The 20,605-nt window shown below is 34.8% G+C and overlaps 2 protein-coding genes across 3 annotated transcripts in view; one reads left to right on the top strand and one right to left on the bottom strand.

Annotated features, from left to right (window-relative positions):
• The window catches only part of rtp (MORN repeat-containing protein retinophilin), a 29,278-nt gene extending 8,912 nt beyond the window's left edge, over positions 1 to 20,366 (bottom strand). Inside the window, exons 1-2 of one of the 2 annotated variants that reach the window (XM_081981038.1) lie at positions 20,267 to 20,366; positions 19,810 to 19,993 (exon numbers count right to left, since the gene is read on the bottom strand). In XM_081981038.1, the coding sequence (XP_081837164.1) occupies positions 19,810 to 19,993; positions 20,267 to 20,279 (197 nt within the window). In that variant the 5' untranslated portion in view covers positions 20,280 to 20,366. The remainder of the gene's footprint in view (positions 1 to 19,809; positions 19,994 to 20,266) is intronic. The other variant, XM_081981039.1, reaches the window with a different exon arrangement.
• Positions 625 to 12,694, top strand: LOC145730003 (uncharacterized). Its single transcript, XM_081981025.1, has 10 exons — positions 625 to 855; positions 907 to 1,344; positions 4,708 to 5,013; positions 7,605 to 7,776; positions 7,830 to 8,002; positions 8,057 to 8,287; positions 8,343 to 8,572; positions 8,624 to 8,760; positions 12,161 to 12,268; positions 12,343 to 12,694. Exons 1-10 carry the CDS (start codon positions 777 to 779, stop codon positions 12,605 to 12,607), a joined length of 2,139 nt encoding a protein of 712 aa, XP_081837151.1. The 5' UTR covers positions 625 to 776; the 3' UTR covers positions 12,608 to 12,694.
• Positions 20,367 to 20,605: the final 239 nt, after the last annotated feature.

Below are 20,605 nucleotides of genomic sequence, written 5' to 3'. Positions count from 1 at the left end.
GATTTTACTCCAACACTCTACTCAATGGTAAGTACCAGTGCTTTCTAGTACAGTAAACTTATTATGTACTTGTTACATGCACAGGTATGTGAGTTACATTTTAAAGCATCCCTCATTGTGAGAGCAAAAAAAATAATTTTGAATTAATGTTCTTGGTAATAACATAAGAACCATTTACCAGTTTTGCTTACCTAGATTCAAGGATTTACAGATTTTCTTATATTGAACAGTGTTTAAACTAGTTTGCTGTTTGTTGTACTTTCCAGGACAAATGTTCTAACCAATTTGTTTAGGCTGGACTTGATTGTGTATAAAAAAGCTCTATCTATACATATCTGGATCAGGAATGAACCTTTTTTGATTTTTCACTCACAACTTGCAATCAACTACATGAAACAATTAAAAAAAAACATATTTCTTACTGCATCTGGATACGTTTGTGTATAAAACGAAAACCGCTAACGCCGCCATTAAAACATTTTAGGCTTTCTTGTATAGAGGGCGGTGTGTATAGGGGTGTATTTCAGTGTTTTTGTTAAAAACTAGTGCAAATGCCTGACACTACTATCAACAGTGTCAATGTCATCACTGTCAAACAATCCCAACGGCCAACGGCATTTTTGAAGTTTGAACATTTTCAGTTTGTTGTTTGTTTTTTTTTGTATTAAAATTTTCCTTAATTTTTTTGTAATTACACTTTTTATTAAAGTTTTTATAGAAACTTAATTTAAGCTAAATTTGTTGTATTCAGTTGTGCATTAACTAGAGACGACAATATGGAGGAATCGTTTGAACTTCTCAGCACTATGTCCCCTAAAGTAAAAGGTCGTCAAAAAACGATAAAAACTAAAAAAGGTATGTTACTTACAATCTGCATATTTATGCAGCTTAATTTAGTGTTTTTAGTGTCCAGACTGGCTTTAAAACGACACTTTAGACGCTCGGCAATTTTTGACAAAGTACCCTCAGTTAGAAATCAGGATCTTTCTATAGTTGAATTAACCTCAGAATCAGGGGAAAGTGTTAGTTCAAAAGAGTTTAATGATGGGAAAGATGTTATTGTTATTAACTCTAGTGAATCTGAAGATGAATTACATTTGAAACCGGAACTAGTATCGGTTAAAAAGAAAAATACTTCCAAGTCTAATAAGGTGGTCCATCAGTGGCTTGACAATGTTGAACAAAGTGAGAAAGCAATCACTTTCTTCAGTCAAGTTTCAACAATATATGATGATGATGAAGGGCCCAAGACAGATAAAAAGGCAGATTTAGTTGCAGCTTGTTCTAGTTTTAATGACTATCTTACCCATAGGTTTGATGAATTATTTATTAATAAGGATACAGGTAAGACTCATTATTTTAAGTATTTACTTGCCAGTAACCTTGCAGTAACCATAATTGCTTTGATTTTGCAAATAAATCATTATTATACAGATGTTTATTTAGGTATATTGATACCTCAGTTCTATAGAGTAACATGTCGAAAATGACAATAACTGATTTAGAACATGATAACAGTAATGTACTACCATCTTTTATACAAATTACAATGTTTACAATATTGAAATTGGTGGAAAATTGTATTAGGAACATCATGACTGCAATAACTCAAATTTGATGTTTTTGGACTTGTTACACTATAGAACTGAGGTATTGATGTGTATGTCAAGTAGTAAATGGTAAATATTTTACTTTACCACAAAAATTTGACTGGTAAATTACCAGTAAATCACTGGTAAATTTCAAATACTGTGTTTCTGTCAGTTCAAACTTTCACACCGCTTTTCTCCCTAACTGTATTTTGTAGGGTTTTTCAGGTTAATTTATAGGAAATTTAATGAATATTCCAAAAATGTGCTTAAAACAGTCATTTTCTCAGTTCGAGTAGGTTTTACAGATGGTTTTGTCTAACTGTCTTTTCAAACTGTGTTTCTGTCAATTCAAACTTTGACAATGCTTTTCTCCCTGACTGTATGAAGTTTTGTAGTGTTTTTCAGGTTATTTTATAGGAAATTTAATGAGGATTCTCAAAATGTACTTAAAACAGTTATTTTCTCACTTCAAGTAGGTTTTACAGATGATTTTGTCTAACTGTCTTTTCAAACTGTGTTTCTGTCAGTTAAAATTTTTAAAACCGCTTTTCTCCCAGACTGTATGTAATTTTGTAGTCTTTCAGGTTATTTTATAGTAAATTTAATGAGGATTCCAAAAATATACTTAAAACAGTCATTTTCTCACTTCAAGTAGGTTTTACAGATGATTTTGTCTAACTGTCTTTTCAAACTGTGTTTCTGTCAGTTCAAACTTTGACACCGCTTTTCTCCCTGACTGTATGAAATTTTGTAGTGGTTTTCAGGTTATTTTATAGGAAATTTAATGAGGATTCCAAAAATGTACTTAAAACAGTCATTTTCTAATTCCAAGTGGGTTTTACAGATGATTTTGTCCCTGACTATCCTTTCAAAATGTGTTTCTGACAGTTTAAATTTTGATACCACTTTTCCTTCTGCCTGTACCAAATTTTGTAATGTATTTTCAGGTTATTTTATAGGAAATTTAATGAGTATTCCAAAAATATACTTAAAACAGTCATTTTCTCACTTCAAGTAGGTTTTACAGTCGATTTTGTCTAACTGTCTTTACAAACTGTGTTTCTGTCAGTTCAAACTTTGACACTGCTTTTCTCCCTGACTGTATGTAATTTTGTAGTGTTTTTTAGGTTATCTTATAGGAAATTTAATGAGGATTCCAGAAATGTGCTTAAAACAGTCATTTTCTAATTCCAAGTGGCTTTTACAGATGATTTTGTCCCTGACTATCCTTTCAAAATGTGTTTCTGGCAGTTCAAATTTTGATAGCACTTTTCTCTCTGCCTGTACCAAATTTGGTAGTGTATTTTCATGATATTTTATAGTAAATTTAATGAGGATTCCAAAAATATACTTAAAACAGTCATTTTCTCACTTCAAGCAGGTTTTACAGATGGTTTTGTCTAACTGTCTTTTCAAACTGTGTTTCTGTCAGTTCAAACTTTGACACTGCTTTTCTCCCTGACTGTATGAAATTTTGTAGTGGTTTTCAGGTTATTTTATAGGAAATTTAATGAGGATTCCAAAAATATACTTAAAACAGTCATTTTCTCACTTGAAGTAGGTTTACAGATGGTTTTGTCCCTGACTATCCTTTCAAACTGTGTTTCTGTCAGTTCAAACTTTGACACTGCTTTTCTCCCTGACTGTATGAAATTTTGTAGTGGTTTTCAGGTTATTTTATAGGAAATTTAATGAGGATTCCAAATATGTACTTAAAACAGTCATTTTCTAATTCCAAGTGGGTTTTACAGATGATTTTGTCCCTGACTATCCTTTCAAAATGTGTTTCTGGCAGTTCAAATTTTGATAGCACTTTTCTGTCTGCCTGTACTAAATTTTGTAATGTATTTTCAAGTTATTTTATAGGAAATTTAATGAGGATTCCCAAAATGTAAATAAAACAGTCATTTTCTTACTTTTTTTGCATCATTTTTCTCACCTCAAAAACATATTATTTGTCACAATTTAGATAATATGCTTATATGATATATGGCTTATAGTCAGCTGACAGCTGTCGAAACTCATTAAACAGTGCCGTAAAACTGTAAAATGTCAAATATAGCGTCTTGATGAATCACGCGGCAAATTGTTACCGGCAATTCTGTGGATTTAAGTTTGACAGTGGTTACGTTAACTGACAGTCCAAGACGTTAAATTTGACAGTTCACAGTGTGGCTTATAGTCAGGCGACACTTGCAAATGCAAAACCTACCTTGTATTTACACCTCAACAGAGCCCCATATTTGACATTTGTGAGGCTGTGGTACTTTGATTTTTGACAATTATTACATCTGTCATGTTTTAATTCAGCGATAACATACAACAGTTCTGACATTAACAGACACATTGATATGTTCTTGCGTCACTTGCTGGGACGCGAATAAATTGGTAAAAATCACACTGGACATTGTATTTAATTAATAGTTCTAGGGAGCAAAATTTGACAATTGTGAGGTTAAGTAACGTAAGTCTCACAGTGTTCCTTAACGTCATATTTGACAACTTTAGCTGGCTCCATAGAACTGTAAACACAACTTACTGTGCAATTTCTCAAATAAACCCATTTATATGGCATTTTTATACTTTCAGGTCACTGTTGAGTAAGTTTTGACAGTTATGACATCTGTCACGTGACACAAGCAAGTATTCTTTAACGTTCCAACTGTCAAATTTGGCTCCATGCAGCTTTTAACACAAATTCCAGTGTAATTCCTCAAATAAGCAACTTTTTTCAATTTTATAGTTCCAGGTCACTGGTGAACGGGTTTCGACCATTATGACAGCTGTCACGTGACGTAAGAAAGTATAAAAGTGTTTCTTAACGTCAGAACTATCAAGTTTGGCTCCATGGAGCTGTAACGACTGCATACAGTGTGATTCCTTCAAAAAACACATTTTCTTGGGATTTTATAATTTTCAAATTACATAGTCCAAATTCTATATTGTCTGAATTGTTGCTTTTGATGTGTATTTATTAGTCTTTTCATCATCATTCTCTTGACATTTTCTCCAAAAATACATTTCTGAAAATTTTCTATCTCTACATATGAGCAACAAGATGTAATATCAAACTGCTCTAATAATCAAAATGTATGCATTTTTTGTTTTGTTTTAGGTAGCAAACATCAAGTGCCAACTAAGATTAACGACTCGACTGATGATTCATTTAGTTTAATATTAGGACAAAATGCTTCAAAAAACCAGATGCATGCCAATCCTCAGCCAAATGAAATATGTGACATGTCAAGCTTAAAATTAAGTTTGGACGAAGAAGAGGAAAATGAAAATAAATCTTTAGTGGTTGAAGAAACTTTCTTGACTTCTAGTAAGGACAGTACCAACAAACCATCTGATGTAAAGTCGCCAATTAAATATCTTGATCAGAAAGATAGTAAAGTTAAAACAGAAAGTTTTATGTCAGGTAAGATGTTTTAAAAACTACTGAAACAATACAAATTATTGTTGAAAAGTGGTTATTTTGAAATATTTGTTTTAAATGTTTTTTTATTGGTTTTTACTTTAATTTGAAGTTACAATTAAAACTTAGTTATTAGCTAAAAGTATATTGAACATACTTGGGTGTTCAAAACAAATTAAATGCATTAGCATTGCTATCTCGGAAACTATAGTTTATAGAGCTTTAGTTAAGTGGAGGCAATGACTTTTTACACTTTAAAGTAAATGAATTCAATATTATTCATTTATACTGTGTTATTTACCCCCATCTTTACTGACAAAAGAAAATTATTGTTATCACTATTTTCGAAACCAAATCTTAATTAAAATTACATTATAGTAAATTTCAGAAACACAAGAAAGATAAGGAATTATAATATTACAATTTTTATTAAAAGATACCACTCAATCAGAGTCACTTGAATCACTATCTGATGTCATTGTTCAAATTAATAATTAGTGGTTCCACCTCCTCAGTAATAATTTTGGTACACCACTCACTGATTAGTTTTTTAGTACAATTAATACAGCTTTTCCAGTTTTCTGGAGTAATTTGATCTAGGGCTTTGTCCACATTGCCAAAACATTTTTATCTGAATGACCATTTCTTCTAATGTGGTTGTCATAATAGCGCTTTGCTTGTGCTCAAATTCAATGGCATTAAATTCGCATTGGTATGGTGATGTGCGTAATACCAGCTTCCCTAATCATTTCATCTACAACATATTTTTTTAATTAGTTGCAGTAACTCTAATTTGCTCAATAAAGTGGTAAATGAAACCCTATTTTCTGTCAACTATTCCACAACTTTTTGTTTTGCAAAACTTGTATTTGGTATTTTCTCTTTTAAAAACACTGTGATACCGATCATTGTCCATGATAATGAAGGATGGTTCTTCTAAATTGCACAGGAGCTTTTCATTTAACCATTTGATGAAAATATCGCCATTCATATCACCATGATAGTCACCAGTATTTGACTTTGGCACAAGACTGCTTAGATTAAGTTTGCCAAGCTTAAGCTTGCCAAGATTTTTTGGGGTTTCCTTTTGAAAAAATACAAATTTTATTCATAAACACCGGATTGTATGTACCACTTAAGGAATATGCCATGTACTTCCTTAGAAATTTCGTCCGTAGTAAAGCAATATTTGATTTTTCAATTAAAAACCTTCTGTTTCCATCTTTTTTTGTATCTGAAATCTAGTACAGGCAATAAATTATGCAAAGAAGAGTTGCTTATGTCAATTATGGTTTTCTCTTTCAACACATTATTTAAAGTTGACACTGTAATGTGTTTTTCTAAAAATAAAGAACATTATTTTCAAGGAATCCTGTTAAATAAGGAGAGATTTATTACTTTCAAAATACATCTGATAGATAGTGTCACAAATCAGCTTGTATGCAAGATGACGGAAAAAACGGTCACGTAATCTTTAAAATTAAATTTAATTATTGAAATTAGCCACGTGACCCGTCAAATAATATTTTGTCATTTACAGGCACGTGATCTTCAGGGTTCCGTTTTGGTATTAAATAAGGGTCACGTGACCTTTAAGAATAAAATTTGATTATTGAAAATCGTCATACGACTTTTTGAACTGTAAAAAGAGTCACGTGACCTTTAAAAATATATTTTATTTTTGAAAATCGTCACGTGACCATTTGCATATTATAAGGAGTCAGGTGACTCTTCAAATAATACTTTGACATCTAAAACAGTCACGTGACCTTTAGGTTTTCGTTTTGACGTTAAAATAATTAAAAATTGTCACATGGCCAGTTGTACTGTAAACAGGGTCACGTGTTTTTTTAAAATATCAGTTTAAACTGAAAAACGATTACGTGATCCTTCAAATGACATTTAAAACTGTCATGTGACATTATAAATTCCGTTTTTAATCTTAAAAGAGTCACGTGACCTTCAGGATCTGTTTTGACGTTTAAAAAGTCACGCGATTTAAAAAAAAAATAGTCTACACATAAAAACGGTCACGTGACGTTAAAAATGTCATTTTAATCTTACAAATAGATACGTGATTTAGTGTATCAGTTTAAAACTAAAAAAACGGTCACGGGACCTTCAGGATTCTGTTTTGACGTTAAAAAAGAGTCCTCTGTGACTTTTAAAATAAATAGAATCTTTATTATTGATACCTCAAACCAGAAATTCTTATCTGGTTCAGTTTTCAAAATACGAGTAATTTAACTCAAATTTCTTTGAAAAAAATCAAGCTTTCTTACGCAGTTCAGATGGGATAGCTAAAAAAAGCGGATTATAGGAAATACTGCAAAAATTGGCAACTATGTCTGCAATGAGGAGCTGTATTAGCGCCATCTCTTGAGTTTACCTGTTACAACTGAAGCGGCCGAAATACATTAGGAAGCCGTTGAAGCGTAAACGGCTTCCTTTTTGGGTGCCACTTTAATTACATTGCGCTGGTTGTCTGTACTTATCATTTAGTCTTTGAAATAGCAATGCAAATGCATCGAATTTGTAACACCCTGTATACACAAATAATGTTTATCATTGAAATTAAGTAATATATGATTCAGACATTCCACAAACACCAGTGAACAAAACGATAAAAGAAGTGGAATCAATGTTAGATACGCTTTACGGCAATTCGTGGAGAAAGAACCAACATAGAGTACTTTCACCAATGACAGAACCAAAAAACAGAAAAACTACCAAAACTAGTACAAAACCTGTTGCTTTAAGTAAAAAGTACGTTATTCGTGAGTTAAAGTCACTACCAGCATAACTGTTTTTTTTTACAGACCTTCACTTACTGAAATAAAAAAACCACTGCAAAAGGCATGTTTGGAGAAAAAGAAACCTAATTTGAACAATTTGCAAAAACCTTTTACATCTCCTTGGATGAAAAAGTTCGAGGGTTTTGTTGATTCAGAGTCTGACAGTGATAACGAAATTGGTAGTAGAGTTTTACAAGGTGGTGAATATTTCTATTTCTCTTCAGTTAATTTGAATTAGTTGCCTGCTGTAGGTCTTGATGTGGTAAGAACGAAGTTAAATTTTAATGACCAGATCTCCAAACCAACCAATAAAAGCTCGAACAGTAAAAAGAAGGAAAATATTCCACTTACAGTAAAATCTGACGACAGTGACGAAGTTGTATCAACTGACGATGATTACGATCAGGAAATAAAAAAATTGGAAATTAAGCGCAAAAGTATACTTCCAGTGAAAAATAAAACTTTTCTGGAATCTCTTTCGGGTATTTCACTTCATCCTAACAGTTTACTTTCAAAGTTATAATAAGAATATTTCAGCCACTGTGCCTCTAAACAAATGCCATTTAACTGCCAGGATATTCCGTAGTAGTTTCAAACAACACCGTGACGAATTAGCTACAAGACTGTTCACTCTTTTTAATGAAAAAGTGTTTGATAATGCGTTACCACACGACACGAAAATCGAGTGGAACGTAAAATTGAGGAAAACAGCCGGTTTGTGTCATTGTTCGAAAATCACTCACAGGTCGGGACTAGTTGTGAGAAAAGTGAGTTTTTCTTTCAGGTTTTTAGTCGTTTTAACGGTGCGGAGTTTTCAGGTCAGAATAACGTTGTCGACCAAAGTGTTGGACATTCCATGTAGACTTAGGGACACTTTAATACACGAAATGTGTCACGCGGCAGCCTGGATTGTTAATCAAGTGTCAGATGGTCACGGATCGTATTGGAAAAGTTGGTAAGTTGGTTTAATTTTTTTTCCACCCCTAACATAATAAACATACCATTATTGACCAATTAGTGACTTGAGAAATTAGTTTTCTCTACCTTAATGGTCATTGTTGACCTAGGTCAATAATAGAGTCTAATCTCTAGTTCTAGTCTGCCACAAACACGACAAGAAAGGAAATATTATTGACCTAGGTAAATAATGTCAATATCCATTAAGACATCTGACATATGAAATATACTTGACTTGACAGAGACAGATAAATTATAGGTTGTCCACCGCCTACTATACTAGAAAGTGCTTGTCAAAAATTCCAATATGGCGGGAATAGTGACAGTTTGTATTGTGGAAATTAAGTTTTTTGAGGATTAGATGAATTTTTACGGTTTAAAATCAAAACTTGAGGTTATTTGCGTAAGTTATTTTTGTTTGCTGCCGTTCATAAGTTTTTCAAGCCACATTGTAACAGCAATTCAGAAAAAACCCCATCATGTCAGGTTTTTACTTTACAAAAAACCGGATTCAACTCAACAGTGATTGAACACTTTGAAGTGGGATGATTTTACTCCAACACTATACTCAATGGTAGGTACAAGTGCTTTCTAGTACAGTAAACTTATTAGGTACTTGTTACATGCACAGGTATTTGAGTTACATTTTAAAGCATCCTTCATTGTGAGAGCAACAAAAATAATTTTGAATGAACGTTCTTGGTAATAACATAAGAACAATTTACCAGTTTTGCTTACCTAGTTTCAAGGATTTACAGATTTTCTTACATTGAACAGAGTTTAAACTAGTTTGCTGTGTGTTGTACTTTCCAGGACAAATGTTCTAACCAATTTGTTTAGGCTGGACTTGATTGTGTATAAAAAAGCTCTATCTATACATATCTGGATCAGAAATTAACATTTTTTTGATTTTTCACTCACAACTTGCAATCAATTACACGAGACAATTAAAAAAATACTGTTACGATTTTCCCGTGGGTTTATATTGTTATTCTATTGATTATTGTATTATGTTATTATATTGATTAGTATATTGTTATTATATTGATTTTTCCGTGGCTTTTATATTCGCAAACCACGTTCTAGAATGACCGCAAAACGCTTCGCGATTTGCGTCGAATATCGAAGATGCTTCCAGGTGTCGCTTCCTAACTGTGGCCTACTTTAATACGCGCCCGGCCAGATATTGCGGCGCTTCGATTCCATCCCGAATCGAGTGCTCGTTCGGAAGTATCGAGCATAGTAAGCCCAAACCGTAACACTGCCCCCCTCTTAAAGCTGATCGTCCCGATCCGCTTCATCTAGTTCCTGGTATTTCTTGAGTCTGTCCAGATGGACAATTTTCATCTTGCCTTTGGGGCTGCGTTGGACTCTGTACGCGACGTCGTTTAACCTTTTTGCCACATAGTAAGGTCCCTCCCAGTGTCGTTGCCATCTTTCACTAAATCCTTTGTTCCTCCTGAGTTGAAACATCCACAGAGCATCAACTTCCTTATAATTGCCACCAGTTGGTCTGTGGTCCAGTGTCATCTTCATACCGTTGTTGTTTGGTTTCATCTTCTCTCTCTCAAGTTCCCGAATTGTGATGGATCCCTTCTGTAACGAACACTGGTCACACCGTTCACACCATTCCTCAACGTCCTTTCTGAAGTTAATCCAGTAAAATCGATCTCTTATTCTAGCCAAAGTCTGGTTTACTCCAAAGTGTCCTCCTCCGCGACTGTCATGTAGTTCTCGCAGCACATTCTCTTTGCAGGAATTGGGCACTATTGTTTGGTAAACAAAGCGTTTTCCGTCTGGACTTTCCCATTTGCGAGTAATTAAGTCATCTCACAGTCGAAGCAAATTCCACTGCGACCAGTAACCCCTTACTGTTGGTCCATATCTGGAAATCTGTTGCCAATCCGGTTTCAAATCTTTCTCCAACCATCTTCTGATTACTTTCAAATCAGAGTCTGAGCGCTGTCCTTTTATTATGTCTTCCTTAGAAACGCTGCTCTTCATTCTTTTTGTAGCCTCTTTATCTGTCACCTTCGCTATTTGACCAATCCTCCAACCATTATGAATTTGCCCTTTCCGGTACCTTAAGTCACTATCAAAAGCTTGACGATTCTCTACATATCGCGGTAAACGTCCTTTCAGGTTCTTTATTTCCTGCTCGTGGTTACGCCAGTTCTGCGGGGTCGGTAAACGAGACTGCTGTCTGCAATTCCAGCGGTAATGTCCTTTACGTCCACAATTATAACACGTAATGTTTCTTTTAACAGAGGAGTTCCGGTGATTTGTTCTAATGTCTGCAATTCCTGCTATAGTGTCCTTTGCGTCCACATCGATAACATTCCACTCTAGTGATCGGGCGTGATCGTTCTAACTGTGTGAACTGACCATTTCCTGATGCTGCGATTTGTTGCACTAATTGGCCAACCATTGATTTAATTTCATCTATTAATGTAGCAACATGATCGGCTGGCGGTACTCTCTCCTCTTGAATAGTCTCTGGCTTTAAGTCATTGCACGCAGCTTCAACTTCCAGCGCTCGAACCAGTAAATCGCTGCTGTTGCTCCCTTTGAACATCTTCAGCATTTTCTTTACCTCCGGATCTCAAATCCCTTCTACAAAATACTGTGCCACAAGTTCTTCTTGGATTTCCTCCGGGACGGCTGGGTAAGCCAGATGCACAAGGCGACGAATTTCGGCTTCAAACTCTTGTAAATTTTCACCAGTTTTCTGCTTGCCTTTAATTGTGATGGATACACTCCTTTCCTATGTGAGCCCCATAATGTTGTTCTAACGCAGCTACTAATGCTTCGTAGTTGCTTTGTTGGGCGATAGGCAGAGTCTGTAACAGCTCCAATGCAGGTCCTCGTAATGCCACTACTAGTGCTACAGCCATTTCCTTGTTACTCCATCCATTTGCATTTGCAGCGGCCTCTAATTATAGTTGGTACGTTGCCCATGAAGTTTGACCGTCGTATGTGGGAGGCTTGATTTTGTTGATCCTGTTTCTGGTGATCATTGTAGAGCTGGCCCCTCTTCTGTCAATTCTCCGCTCTAAGTCGCGTAGCCTTATCTCGACATTATTCTGAATTTTATTAATGTCCTCCCCAACATCATTTAATTGTCCCATTTTTTTAGACGAGCAGTTTATCCAATTTTTGTATTTGACATTTTTTGATAAAGTCAATAGTTTATCAGATAAAGATCACCTTGCAATCCTACTGAAATGTAGTATTGTTGTGTTAATATAAGACGTGAAATTTTAATAAAAAATTGTATAAAACACGTAAATTCTGTTTATTCACTCGAAAAACTTAGCTCCAAAACGAAAAAAATGCATTTTAAAAATTTCACTTTCATTAATTGTTTCCCTGGAAGGCTTAAATTTCACCACTTTTAGGGCGTTTAAGGCGATGGAAGTATTTCCCGAACTACCGCCAATAAAACGTTGCCACAGCTACCAAGTTAAAAGCAAATACACTTACAAATGCACTGGATGCGGTTATAGGTAAGTTTTGCGTATTTTTGTATTACTGAACTCAAGTAAGCAATTTTTCTTTTAATGTTCTAATGTTCTCCTAGTTTTGGAAGACACTCAAAATCTCTAGACATTGAACGGAAACGTTGCGGCCATTGTTACTCCAAATTTGAAATTTTAATTAACAAAGTAACGAAACAGGGCGAAACTAAAACGGTTTCGGCCACTCCACGTAAAGAACCCACGGCTTTTGCGCTTTTTGTTAAAGAGAACTACGCTCTGTACAAACATCCCGAACGGAAACATGGGGATGTTATGAAAATGCTTGGTGAAAAGTTTGCCGAGCTTAAAGTAAAAAAAGGAGACTGATTAAGTTAGTGTTTGTCTAATTTTGTTTGTTTAATTTTAATGTGAAACCTGTTACGATTATTGTGTAATTATATTTTTTTAGCAGCAGCCATGTAAATTCTATCTATAAAGTGCTCCCTTCTGTTGTCTCTTGGTACTGAATATGTACCATATGACCCTATAAATAGAAATCCAGTGGATAATATTTACAAGTAAAAAACAGCTTTTTTTACGATTCTTTACTGTATCAATCAGATCCATTGTTTTTTTGGAAAAACGTCCTTTACCGGGAAGATTAAAAACTAAAATATAACATTGTTTTAGGTCACTTTACAAGACCGAAAGTAATTTTTAAACGGCATCAAAAATGAAGTTTTTACAGTCAACCGTTTTTGGAAAATTTCATTTATTTCAAAAGATAGTAAAAGTTGAATATTAAAATTGTTCCTCGAGAACTAGCAAGTACTCTCTGTTGAACGTATGTCGGTAATTAAATGTGATATTGATTGATTGTCAAAATGATTATACAGGCTGTCCAGTAAGCACATGATCAGAAGGGTACTGTGACATTCTTTAGATCGAAAGGTGACGATTTGACGTCATTAGAAACAAGTGTATGGTTCCAATGCTATTGATGGTCAAAGTTCTTGAAAAAATCTATTTTCGGAAATTTTTGGAGAACGTTTTGTTGGATTTTAATGAAACTTGCTGTGAACTTGTTTCTAAGTAAGGCTCGTGGTTTGATGAAACAACCACGTCCATTTGCCTTTGGCAAGTTCTTCAGTGACTGGATTCAAAAATTACCAGAACTTTTTTATTATTCAATCTGATGTATTGGACCTTTTTCAATGCAATCTTCTAGCATTCATAGTTCTTCCGCAAAAAATGTTTTTTGTGTCCCCCTGCTATTTACCATTTTACACATTATTATTGTAAATAACGTAGCCGCCAGTTAATTTGATAACTACAAACTATCAAAGTTTTGACGTTGGTAGAAAAAAAATAAAACATAATTTTCTATTGAAACTACCAGCCAGATCTCAAAAGCAGAAGATTCTCAAAAAAATAGAAATTACAACAAATGTTCGATAGCCTACCATTTTCTCGGATGCATAGCTGGATCCTTCGAATGAAATTGAATTGAACCTTCCTCAACATTTCTGCATCATCCCGAATTACGTTTGTCTCGTTCTGCACCCTACGTATTAACTCTTCCTCGGATTCCACAGGAGTAGCGTAGACTTTATTTTCAAAGGCACCCCTTAAAAAAGAATCTAATGGCGTTAAGTCGGGGGACCTAAGGGGCCATTCGACAGGAACATCTCTCCTCCCGATCCAATTGTGTGGGAAAGTGTCGTTTAAGTGTGCAGTTACATTTCTATTAATGTGTGGAGGAGCACCATCGTGCATGACCCACATCTGAGCACGTACATTGAGAGGGACATCCTCCATTAGAACAGGCAAAGTATTCACTAAGAATTCAAGATAATTTTCACCATTCAAGCGATGGGGCAGGATATAAGGACCCAGAAGAATGTCTCCGATGATACCGGCGCACACATTAAAGGTACGCGTCCACTAATCGGTATCGGCACGGACGGTACGCATCGCACGAATCGCATTTCCAATCGACTACATAGAATCAAATACGACTGCGTTCACCTATCGTCATCGGACCCACCGCACTTCGGCATTTCTGATCGGGATTCCAAAGATGAAATCAAAATCCGTCCGTAGCGATACTGCCGATGCTGATTATTGCTGATAGTGCGAATACCGACAAGTAGACGCATGCAAACTGTACTTTCTTTTAAGATTTTTATAGAAGGTAACAATATTATTGCAAATTGTTAGTTTTTTAACGTTTGCCTTTATGGATGTTGTAAAGAAGAAACTTACGATCTCTATGGATGTATGAAAGCTTATCATTATTGTTCAGAAATATGAAGAACTGTATAATATTGGGCATTCAGAATATTCCAATATTCTTCGCAGGGATAATATTTAGGATGAAATTGGAATGAAAATGAATCAATCTTTATTCAGGGACGACATCGCTTGTGTTCAACACCACCAAGTAAAAATGGCAGATAGAAAATGCTGATGCGAATTACCGATTCCGATAATCCGTGGTAGTGAACGCAGTACACCAAAAAATCCGATGCCTACGATGCGTACCGTCCGTACCGATACCGATTAGTGGACGCGTACCTTTAAGCGGAATTCCAGCTGAAAGTGGTTAATACGCCTCACATGAGGGTTTTCTTCTGCGTAATGATGGAAATTATGTGAATTAAAAACACCACTTCTAGTAAATCCAGCTTAAGTGCCCGCGCATCTTCAATAAAGTGGCAAAACCGAAGTCTTCTGTCAAAATCGGGTGCTAGAAGCTCCTGAACATGATATGGATGAAGGAGTTGCCGTCTTGTGATGCAATTAACTGTACTTTTTGGTACGCCAAATTCCAGTGCTAAACGGCGACTACTTATATTTGGGTTTTCAGCGACCCTGTTTAAAAAGTCCTCTTCAACAGCAGCATTACGAACTTGAGGACGACCCACACGGTCAACGGCTCTATCACCAAATTGCCCTGTCCCCTGTAAACTTCTTTCAATCCTTGCAAATGTCCGGTAATCTGGATCTCGTCAATTTGGATATAGCGCTTTTGGATTAAGACAAATATGGGTAAATCGCTTCATTTTGACCCCAGCTAACTGCGGCAGAGCGTTGTAAAGACCTTTCAGAGACGCCCTGTACTTGTACTACACTATTGAACACGACTCGCATTGTTTATTTACGAAACTGATAAAAACGGCGAAATAGCGTGATATCAATTATTGATCCCTCAAGCTGATAAATAGTAATAGGATGTTATAAAGGCCGTTTTAGACTATCCAATGTCTTATACAAAATCTTGAATAATAGACCAAAACAAACTTGCAGCAAATCTTGGTTCCTATCAAAATTTATACTGTTTTGCATTACAGCCAAGATATGATCCTATATTGGATGCAATTAGACAGAAAAATGATTTCTTTATGTCATTAGAGTCATTCGTAATGACGCTACTGTTTTTGGATTGGTTTTTTATTAATTTAAAAAAGTCATGAATGATCTAAATGAAATGTTCTATTTTCCTGTTTGCTTCAGTACTCCTCTCTTAAAGTGCACCTAAAATTTAGGTTTTTTTTCAAATTGTTTGTTTTCTGTTGGCCCATGCTCATACGCATATTCGTGGAGCTTAGAAATTGGCTGAAAAATAGAACCTGTTCTATTTTTCGTCCATTTTTCAACCCCAATCAAGATTCCCCCCAATCAGACAAAAAAATTGTTCAAAATCTTGTATGAAAATTGAATAGTCTAAAACGGCCTTAAAACACACATTTTTTGTCGATCTTTGTCTAATGAAATGAGATGAAGGATGTGACGCAACAGTCACTGAACAGATGGTACACTCCATCCCAGTCGAAGTGGCAGTGATGCAATAAATGGTGACGTCAAATTGAAATTCACTCATGTCAGATTAGTTCGAACGGTTTTCATTGATATTTTGGGATTGCCAGCTCGAGCGTTCCATATTCCCGGTGATTTAAAAAGTTTTGATTTCGTTAATATTGTAAAGTTCGGTGATAGAACAAGACTCACAAGAGTGAGGTTAAGCTGGTAAAAAGCAATATTTAGGGTGTTCCCAAATATCATGTACAATTTAATTGCTAAATTTTCATATAAACGTGGGTCCGAAAATGCTTGGTTTTCAACATACAGGTTGTTCAAAAATTTGTTTCGTCTGGGGAAATTTTTTTTTTCTCGAAAACGAAGCAAGATACGAAAAAATATCAAGAGACACAAAAGTTGTATTTTTAGTTGCTTAATCCAAAAAAAAATAAATAATTTAAAAAATGTCAGTAGCCACTTTTTTTCCCTTTTTTTATATTCGTGATACTGACCCTCGGGACACCTCTGGAAGACATAAATATCATTCAATTACTGAAAACTTAAACGTGGGAACACCGTTTAGAGTGCCGGCTAGTAAAAGGGTCCATCTGTCCCTGGGCGCTGCCGCATCTGTTTTAATTGTGCCATAGACTAAATGATAAGTACAGACAACCAGCGCAATGTAATTAAAGTGACATCCAAAAAGGAAGCCGTTTACGCTTCAAGGGCTTCCTAATGTATTTCGGCCGCTTCAGTTGTATAAGTAAACTCTAAGAGATGGCGCTAATACAGCTTGTCATTGCAGACATAGTTGCCAACTTTTGCAGTATTTCCTATAATCCGTTTTCTTTTCCTATCCCATCTGAACTGCGTAAGAAAGCTTGATTTTTTTCAAATAAATTTGAGTTAAAAATAACTCGTACTACTAAACAAGATAAGAATTTCTGGTTTGAGGTATCGATAATAAAGATTCTATTTATTTTAAAAGTCACAGAAGACTCTTTTTTAACGTCAAAACAGAATCCTGAAGGTCACGTGACCGTTTTTTTAGTTTTAAACTGATACACTAAATCACGTATCTTTTTGTAAGATTAAAATGTCATTTTTAACGTCACGTGACAGTTTTTATGTTTAGACTACCTTTTTTTCAAATCGCGTGACTTGGAGGATCTGTTTTGAGAGATCCTGAAGCTTACGTGACTCTTTTAATATTAAAAAATGGAATTTATAATGTCACATGACAGTTTTAAATGTCAAAATGTTATTTGAAGGATCACGTAATCGTTTTTCAGTGTAAACTGATGATATTTTTAAAGACACCTGCTCACACACTTGCTCTTTACAGTGCAAATGGTCACGTGACAATTTTCAATTATCGTCAAAACGAAATCCTAAATTTCACGTGACTGTTTTAGATGTCAAAGTATTATTTGAAGAGTCACCTGACGATTTTCAAAAATAAAATATATTTTTAAAGGTCCCGTGACTCTTTTTACAGTTCACAAAGTCGCATAATAATTTTCAATAATCAAACATTTTTTAAAAGTCACGTGACTCTTTTTTAATGTTAAACCGAAATCCTGAAGGTCACGTGACTGTAAATAGCGAAATAATGTTTAAAGGGTTTCGTGACCGTCTTTCAGTTTGAACTGAGAGATTTTTTAAATTACGTGACTCCTTTTAGTGTGCAAATGGTCACGTGACGATTTTCAATACTCAAATTTAATTTTTTAGTCCACGTGACCCTTTTTCAACTTCAAAACGGATCCTAAAGGTCACGTGACTCTTTTAAGATTAAAAATGGATTTTATAATGTCACGTGACAGTTTTTATGTTTAGACTATTTTTTTTTAAATCGCGTGACTTTTAACCTCAAAACAAATCCTAAAGGTCACATGACTCTTTTAGTATTAAAAAATGGAATTTATAATGTCACATGACAATTTTAAATGTCAAAATGTTATTTGAAGGATCACGTAATCGTTTTTCAGTGTAAACTGATATTTTTAAAGACACGTGACCCTCTTTACAGTGCAAATGGCCACGTGACAATTTTCAATTCTTTTAACGTCAAAACGAAATCCTAAAGGTCACGTGACTCTTTTAAGATTAAAAATGGATTTTATAATGTCACATGACAGTTTTGAATGTCAAAATGTAATTTAAAGGAATCACATGCTCGTTTTTCAGTCTAAAATTATATTTTTAAAGACACACTCTCTTTATAATGCATTTTTAATTAGAAACGTGTTCACGTCAAACCTGGAATCCTAAAGGTAACGTGGCTGTCTCGGTGGCTGTTTTAGATGTTAAAATATTTGAAGAGTCACGTGACTCTTTTTACAGTTCATAAAGTCGCATGACGATTTTCGATAATCAAACTTATTTTTAAAGGTCACGTGACTCTAATTTAATGCCAAAACGGAACCCTGAAGATCACGTGACTGTAAATGACAAAATATTATTTGACGGGTCAAGTGACCATTTTCCATAGTTAAATTTAATTTTAAAGATTTACGTGACCGTTTTTTAGTTTTAAACTCTCGTGACTCATTTTAAGGTACAAATAGTCACGTGACTGTAAGTAGTGTAAGTATAAAATAACCCCCCTTGATGAATATTAAAAATAAACTAATAACAAATAACTAAACTGAAAATACAACAAAGTGAAACACAATAATTAAAGAAAACACATACAAAAAAGTTATTTTTTGCCTAATAGAAACAAAACAAAAAATATGAATTGTCAACTAGACAACGCCGCATTAAAACTGATGTTTTCCAACCGTCAAAAGATCGGAATTGCTGCGTCTGGCTTTAAAATTACGCGAATATGCGTTTAGTGGTGCCATCTCACGCTGCTTACTTAAATTAATTTTCAGTTCCATTGCCACTATTTGTCTATACTTATCATTTAGTCTATGCCCTGGGATAGACTTTATATTTGCTGTACTGTATGTGCTGGTACCATTCCATTTGAATTTTCAGTTTTTGGACATTTTTGATTTTAGCGGTATCGAAAAGCGGGTGATTTAGACAGTTGACAATTATTTCCAAAAACATTCCACTATTCCTACTACCCTATTTGTAACCATGGAGATTCTTCTTTTAGACAAATTTGTAGAACCACCACCTCCTATTGGCGTTACAAGTTAAGATCGAAGCGCCAGTTGAACTAAAACCGGACAACACCCTAACCTAACATTGTATATGACATTGTCACTTCATATTTATAAAATTCCTAACCAAAATCAATGTAAACAAACGGAGAAATGACAGCTGGTATGCCCGAAACTGTTTTTAAAACTGATCACCAGAGGGAGTATCTCTTAACTTGAAATGCCAATACTAGAAAGCCTAGAAGGTGCTTGTCAAAAGTTTCAATATGGCGGAACTAGTGGTGACAGTTTGTATTGTGGAAATGGAGTTTTTTGAAGATTAGATGAATTTTTACGGTTAACATCAAGACTTGACGTTACTTGCTTTAATGGCAAAAACCGTGTTTCGATATCTTGTCAGTTTGCGGCGCTAGAGGGCGTTTTACAAATTTCGCCCATTTTGAAAAGTCTTGTTTATTAAAATATCTAAGTGAAACAAAAACATTTTTGAGGTACTCTTTCCTAAAAAAAATATTAAAATCGAGTGAATCAATTCGAAGAAACATCCGCACAAAAATGATCAACAATTTCGCGGTCCCATTCTTTTTGGACGAGCAGTTTATATAAAAAAAGAAATCTTATTTACTCCTTTTCACATCGATACATGAGCAATATACTTGAATGGTATACCTGGCTCCATCGGCAAAGCTTAAAACTCCAAGTCCGTCGAATAAATCATTTTCAAAATTCCCGTCGTATCTCGTACCATCAGACAAAAGCAAGTGCCCTTCTCCATGTTTCTTTCTTTCGTCGTTCCAAAAACCCACGTACGTTATTCCATTTTCGTCGCGATGGCCACCTTTTACTGCTACTGCTATTAGATAATTATAGCATTGTTGATTGGTTGAAAGTTTACTGCAAAACTAATCTATACTCTGTTCTATCAAATGTCATTGAAACAGTATGACACTTTAGTTTTTCCTTAAACGTGTCAATCAAAACGACCATAACAAATACACTATAGAGAACCGAGTACAGGCTAGTCAAATTCCTAAAAAATCATTAAGATTCAGTGTGTTTAGGGTGAGTTTTATTAATTTTCCGTTATGAAGTCCTCGTAGCAGCAAATTAGTAGCAGCATGCTTACCCAATTCACTCATATCGACCCCTCAGTGAAAAAATAATTCTGCAACCTACAGCACAAGACTGAAACTGAAGGAGAAGAGGCCAGACAATACACTAATTGGATAATCTATTAAGCTAATAGAATTAAAATAAATGATTTTTTCTACTCCTACAGGGATATTGGTTCATTCCTTAACGGTTTAGAGAACGGATAAGTATAGGCAATTGCCAACGGTTGAACAAATACAGAATCCTAAACAATCTTCAGCGTGCATAGATTTAGACCAATCACAGACAATCTTCAGCGTTGAGTAAAGAAATAGACCAATCACAGACAATCTTCAGCGTGTGTAAAGAAATA

The sequence above is a fragment of the Ips typographus genome, linkage group LG5 (genome assembly GCF_016097725.1).
Source record: "Ips typographus isolate SLU linkage group LG5, UJ_Ityp_2.0, whole genome shotgun sequence".
In the NCBI taxonomy this organism is placed as follows: Eukaryota; Metazoa; Arthropoda; class Insecta; order Coleoptera; family Curculionidae; genus Ips; species Ips typographus.
This window is presented reverse-complemented; position numbering and strand designations above follow the sequence as displayed.

Bases quoted from the DNA above. Each gene is read 5' to 3' on its own strand.
- LOC145730003 (XM_081981025.1), top strand. From the start codon at position 777: ATGGAGGAATCGTTTGAACTTCTCAGCACTATGTCCCCTAAAGTAAAA. The intron at 8,288-8,342 runs GTATTTCACTTC...AGAATATTTCAG, and splicing joins TTTTCTGGAATCTCTTTCGG to CCACTGTGCCTCTAAACAAA. The intron at 12,269-12,342 runs GTAAGTTTTGCG...ATGTTCTCCTAG, and splicing joins TGCACTGGATGCGGTTATAG to TTTTGGAAGACACTCAAAAT.